General features: G+C 34.1%; 1 protein-coding gene across 1 annotated transcript in view; it reads right to left on the reverse strand.

Moving 5' to 3' along the window:
* Positions 1 to 238: 238 nt before the first annotated feature.
* LOC107582425 (zinc finger and BTB domain-containing protein 40-like) overlaps positions 239 to 6550 on the reverse strand; it is an 11116-nt gene continuing 4804 nt past the window's right edge. The window contains exons 10-17 of the mRNA XM_016268272.1: positions 5208 to 5370; positions 4717 to 5088; positions 3425 to 3631; positions 3170 to 3334; positions 2865 to 3079; positions 1925 to 2084; positions 1684 to 1844; positions 239 to 1104 (exon numbers count right to left, since the gene is read on the reverse strand). Of these exons, the coding sequence (XP_016123758.1) occupies positions 853 to 1104; positions 1684 to 1844; positions 1925 to 2084; positions 2865 to 3079; positions 3170 to 3334; positions 3425 to 3631; positions 4717 to 5088; positions 5208 to 5370 (1695 nt within the window). The 3' untranslated portion in view covers positions 239 to 852. The remainder of the gene's footprint in view (positions 1105 to 1683; positions 1845 to 1924; positions 2085 to 2864; positions 3080 to 3169; positions 3335 to 3424; positions 3632 to 4716; positions 5089 to 5207; positions 5371 to 6550) is intronic.

Consider the following 6550-nt stretch of genomic DNA (forward strand, 5'->3'; position numbering starts at 1 on the left):
TATATATATATATATATATATATATATAAAGATATTTTACTCTATATTGTATGAAAAGTATTTGAGGGTTGGTGTGGTCTTTCATATAAACAGTAAATTATTGTTTTTACTTAATGCTTTGTGAATTTCTGTAAATAAACATTGTCATTTAAGCTTACTTTATGAAAAGACTCGCCATGTTCTACCTGCTTATGTCATATATATATATATATAAAAAAAGCATTCTATTTTTTGCCATTTATACTTATTTATACAAAGTTTATTTTTTCTCACAAACTTCTTATCTTAAAATTGCATTCATCAGATTGCAGAAATGAAAAGCTAAACAGTAGTCGGGTTGGCCACAAAATATTTTACAGAAGTTAATTTTAGCAGAAAAACAATCAGTTAACACAGTCCAAAGTCTCATTTATCCATGTCCATCAGAACCAAAAATCATCTCTACACGATGCTTGATCGGAGGTAGATAATGTGTTAGAAACAAATTAAAATGACTTTTCTCATTTAAAATCCATTTGTGCCTGTCAGAACAATTTTAATAAATCGTTCATAATGAAATACAATCAAAAAAAGATTCAGACTACACTGAAGTGACTGACGTCATCTTGAGCTATTTTTAACATGAATTTTGTATGCCCGTGTATGCTTAGCCTGAAAACCAATCAAGTGACCCAGAGACGGAAGCCTGTGTTCATTAAAGATCATATTCATTTTTGTACAAAAGAAATTGTATCATGATTGGTAAAATGACATGGTGTGAAGGCCTTTAGTACCATGTGTAATCCAGTGTAAAAAGAAACCTCAGCACTCCTCAGAAATGTCATGATCATAAAGCCGCGTGTGGCCTAGAGTTCACTGGCCCTCTTCACAGATGAGTGTGACCGTGCCGTTCAGTAGATCCTCCATGCTGACGGTCACGATTCCAGAGCCGCTGGCAGTTTCCTGCTGATCACCCAGAGCCACAAACACCTGCGGTGACCCTTCAATCCGGGACTGGTCGAGGCTAATCACCTGCTCCATCTCTTGACCGGCTGCATCCTCACACCGAATCACCTGGAAAGAGCCACAAAAACCATCGACAGGGAAGCCATTTTCTGTTAAAATCTTTTAAAAAAGTAATTATTTACAAGTAAATAATTGAGTTAATACCGATTAAAAAAATTTTTTTATTGTATTTTTGGCCTTTGGCATGTTTTGTTTTATAAATATTTTGGAGATTGTGTTTCACAACATTTCAGTAGTCGATACCAATACCAATATTTTATGATACTTTATACCAATTTTGTTATCATAACAAAAATAATGTGCGAATGAAAACACTTAATTAATAATAATAATAATACCACCAATAATACTAATAATAACACTAATACTTTAAGTGTATATTATAATAATTTTTGTAGTGAAATATTATTTCATCATTAAAGGTGCAGTATGTAATAGACAGCTGGCGGTTGAAATGGGTACTGCAGTCCAAATTCAAAATACTTTCTCCCGCCCCCTCCTCCTCAGAGGGATGCTCCAGGCCAGTGTTGCCAGACGTACGAGAATTATCCTATTTGTACCATAACTTTGACCTCTGTACGATCAATAATACCATAATGTACGATAATTTCAGAATTTTATGACACCAAATGATAGTCGTAATCATAGGGCTTCTATAATATTACTCCTTGATCTAGCCGTGTAGATCCTACTGTACGTGTAGGGCTCAGAGGGGAAGTGGAGAGAGCAGACCATACAGCTGAACACAGAGCCGGACTGACCACTGCACACGTGCTGCTGCAGCTCCTGCTCGCTCGTCAGAGTTCTGTCACAGTTCACACACTTCCACAAGTGCACTTCTGAAAACACGATCAATACTAGTACACTGCAACTAACAGTAACAGTATCTAATTTGCTAGGATCTGTGTTCACTTCATACCTGTGTGATTGGTTATCTGGTGTTTTAGCTGACTATTTCGGTTGCTGAATGTCTTGTCACACTTGTCACACTGAAACAGAGATTTAATGGCTTTGTTGCCCTGGGCAGAGGCGCTCTCAAGGTGAGACGTACGATTGTGGTACCACAGACCAGAGAGCGTCTGAAACAGAAAAAGGAGACAATTTTATTATTTTTTTAAATAAATAAATAAAATAAAAATATTTGAACTAACAATATATTTAGATATTTTTGTATTAGATTATATAAAAGTATCAAGGTTTCCACAAAAATATTAAGTATCACTATTATGTTTAATATTGTTAGAAATGTTTCTTGAGCAGCAAATCAGCATATCTGAATAATTTCTGAAGGATCATGTGACACTGAAGACTGGAATAATGATGCTTAAAACTCAGCTATGCATAACAGGAATAAATTACATTTTTAAATGTTTTAAAATAGAAAACAATTATTTTAACTTATGATAATATTTCATAATATTACTGCTTTTACTGCATTTTGATCAAATAAATGGAACCTTGGTGAGAAAAAAATGTCTTTCAAAGACAAAAAAAAAACTACTCTAAAAATCTAATGTATATAACAATATAATATAAATGTTTTGCTTGAAAAGTGTGCTTGTGTGTGTTTATTTGTTGTCTCTTTGACAAATTGCTTTTGTTCCTCTTACTCTGTATAAAAGTGTCTGCTAATATCATAGACATAAATTGAAAATAAATGCCACTGGGTTCGATAATTTTGTATCTAATGCAATTATATTTATATATTTTTATGTGTAGTTTAAGTGTCAAACTACATTTTGGGGTCACAGTGCAAAAGCACAGCACAGCAAATTCCACAAAAAGAGTGTTACGCTGAAATAGTTTTCTGTTGGAGAGAAATAGTGTATCATTCAACAGATGAAGTGTGATGTTCTTACCTGATAGGACTTTTTACACGTCTTGCAGCTGTAAGGTTTGTTGCCGTTATGGATGTTCATGTGTTTCTCCAGATTGGCTTCGCTGTTGAAGATCTTGCTGCACTCGGGACATTGGTGCAGCTCTTTCGGATGCACCTCCTGGATGTGCTGTCGGAGTTCATCCAGAGAAGAGAAACTCACCCGGCACTTCTGGCAGTCAAGTGGTTCTGTAATGTCTGATGGGACCGATAACAAACATGTCACTAGTTGAGTTTGTGTTTATTAGAGAGTGAGATACATCATGTGACTCTTGTGGATGTGCTCACTATGAAAGTTCTGCAGATGGACGGACAGCCCATTGGCTTGTTTGAAGCCTTTGCCGCATTCCCTGCAGACGTACGGTTTGTCTCCCGTGTGCGTGCGGACGTGGCGCGTCAGTTCAATGGACTGCGCAAATGTGGCCGAGCAGTACTGACAGCAGTACATTTTACCTGCAAATGCAGAAGTTTGCAAGGTTGTCATGTTGGTTTTCACATCAAAGCATGATATAAAAATCACAAAAAGTGTTTGAACCATCGCACCCTCAGCATGCTTCTTCTTGGTGTGGTAGGAGAGAGCGGCGGCCACAGAAAAGCTCATGTCACAGTGTTTGCAGTGGAAGGGTTTTTCTCCCGTGTGTAGACGCATGTGGTTCTTCAGAGACGAGGAGGCAGCAAACTTCGCCCCGCACTCCTCGCATGCGTACGGCCTCTCCTCGAAATGTTCCGTGCGTTTATGATACAAAAGGCCTGAAAGATATAAGCACGGAATGCATAAAGCAGTGCTGACGTAAGAACGATCGGTGTCTACGATCCATTTTATGTCCAAAAATAAACCAACAGACCTTTACAAAACTAAATAATTGGGATTTTTTATTGTCATTTTGGTCTTTTGCATGTTTGAATTTACAGCGATAAAGGAGATGTAGTGTTTTCACATTTCAACATTTTATACCAGTAAAATTATAATACTTGATTCCAATTTTGATGCTTTTGCAAAAAGTAATCACTTTTTACTTTTTTTTGATACTTTTGCAATACTTTTTTTTTTGATACTTTTACAAATGAAAACAGTTGTTTATTTATTTAATTAATAATAATGATTCTAATAATAATACTAACAATGATACTAATACTAATAATGCAACTAATAATAGTGTATATTATCATCATCATCATCAATCATTTAATTAATAATCAATAACATAATATTTAGTGTTTTCAATAACATATTAGCTTAATATGATTAATTAGTTTCATTATATTAGCAATTAAATATTAGTATTATTAATATTCCATTCATAATCGACAATATAACAATATTTATATTATTATTTACCATAGTAATAATAATTTGTATTTTTTTGTTATTATTATTTCATTTGTAATATAAATATAATATACAATATTTAATTATATTTAACTTTATTAATCATTATTGTTGTTGTTAAAGTTACATATTAATATAAATATTATTATACTACATATTATTATTATTATTATTACATTTGTAATATAAAATATTTTTTATTATATTTAAAGTCAAAAATCGTTGTTGTTGTTGTTGTTGTTAAAGTTAAATATTAATATAAATATTATTATACTACTAATTACAAATTTAATTAAAATAATGGCTTCAAGTTCCCAATTAAGTAAACAAGAAATTTTGACATCGTAATGGAGAGAGGCACTAAATCATTATTTATAAGAGGAATGTGATGAAGACCCTGTTGCAGGCTGGCCTTGAATCTGCGTCACCTGTATGAGCACCAAAGCTTAACACTTCTGGAGCGCATACATTAACAGCCAGTGTCTTGAAAAGGATCATCGTATACCTGAAGAGTGTTTGAAAGTCTTGTCGCACATGTCACATGGTACTAGTTCTGTTTTCTTCTTCTTAGCCGGAGGGCCGCCATGGACTTCCATGCAGTGCTGGTGAAGGCTCTTGAGCGTCGGAAACGCCTTTGAACACTCTGAGCAGCGCTGCTCCTTCCCCGGCGCGAGGGCACAGCCTTTCTTATGCTTTATTAGACAGCACTTAAAGTCAAACGTCTTATTACACCACTCGCAGCTGTAGAACACAGGAACAGCCTTTCTTCTGCCTTTTGTTTTGGAATCTTCTCCATCATCATCCTCAGAGTCTGCGCCGGTAGATCCATCCTGCTCAACCTCAGATTTTGCAGGACAGTCAGAATCCGACAGAGGCCCTGTTTTGAATATGGATCAAATGTAAAGGTGTAAGATTTTCCATCAGATGCTTTCAAAAGTGATGCCAAACTATCATATCATATGAACAGAAATCTCTATGTACTGAAAGGTCCTTCACCACCAGTATGTTTGAGGTCTATCAGCTGTGGGAAGTTCTGCTGGTTGGCAGACAGCAGCTGGCAAAGTGAACTGGCAAACTCTGAGTCACGACTCAAAACTCTCTCCACAGTCTGTTGAACTGACTCCAGCTCACCATCGGCTCTCCGACAGCTCTGGAGAAACTGGGACACACAAAAATAAATGTTATATAATGTTGTATTTTATATACTGTACACAAAAACAAAATTCTGTAGGAAACACAACAGTATGCAATTACTGTAGTTTATTATTCTAATTTATAGTATGTTGAAAATGCTAAAACAAAGGTGCCCGAGTAGATTTTTTTAAATGTTCATCTGTGCATTTTAGACTAATACACTAACGTCAAAATTACACTAGCGTTCCAAAGTTTGTGATCAGTATGTTTTGTTTTTTTGAGAGAGAAATTAATACTTTTATTCAACAAAGACACATTAAATTGATCAAAAGTGACAGTAAAGACAATTATATAATGTTACAAAAGTTTTCTAGCTCATATAAATACTGTTCTTTTGAACTTTCCATTCATCAAAGAATCATGAAAAAAATTGAGTCACCATTTCCACAAAAATATTAAGAACTGTTTTCAACACTGTTAATAAGAAATGTTTCCTCAGCACACAGGAATACATTAATTATATAAAAAAATCGTACTGAACCCAAACTTTTGAAAGTTTATATATACACTACCGGTCAAGAGTTTGGGATCAGTAAGACTTGTAATGTTTTTTAAAGAAGTCTCTTATGCTCATCAAGGCTGCATTTATTTGATCAAAAATACAGAAAAAAACTGTAATAGTGCAAAATGTTATTACAATATAAAATAATGGTTTCTATTTTAATACACTTTAAAATATAATTTATTTCTGTGATACAAAGCTGAATTTCCATCAGCCATTACTCCAGTCTAAAGTGTCACATGAACCTTCAGAAATCATTCTAATATGCTGATTTATTATTAGAATTATCAATGTTGGCAACAGTTGTGCTGCCAAATATTTTTGCCAAATATTTTTTAGTAGTTATATTAGAATAACACCTGCAAAGGTTTCCTGAGCTTTCAAAATGGTCTCTCAGTTTGGTTCACTAGGCTACACAATCATGGGGATCTGTGATACTTTTTCAGGATTCTTTGATTAATAAAAAGTTAAAACGAACAGCATTTATTCAAAATAGAAATCTTTTCTAACAATAAAAATCTTTGCTATTACTTCTTATCAATTTAACACATCCTTGCTGAATAAAAGTTTTAATTTCTTTCAAAAAAAGAAAGAATAAAAATTTACTGACCCCAAACTTTTGAACGGTAGTGTATATTGTTAG

This window comes from Sinocyclocheilus grahami, unplaced genomic scaffold, assembly GCF_001515645.1.
Source record: "Sinocyclocheilus grahami isolate Dianchi unplaced genomic scaffold, SAMN03320097.WGS_v1.1 scaffold44.1, whole genome shotgun sequence".
NCBI lineage: Eukaryota > Metazoa > Chordata > Actinopteri > Cypriniformes > Cyprinidae > Sinocyclocheilus > Sinocyclocheilus grahami.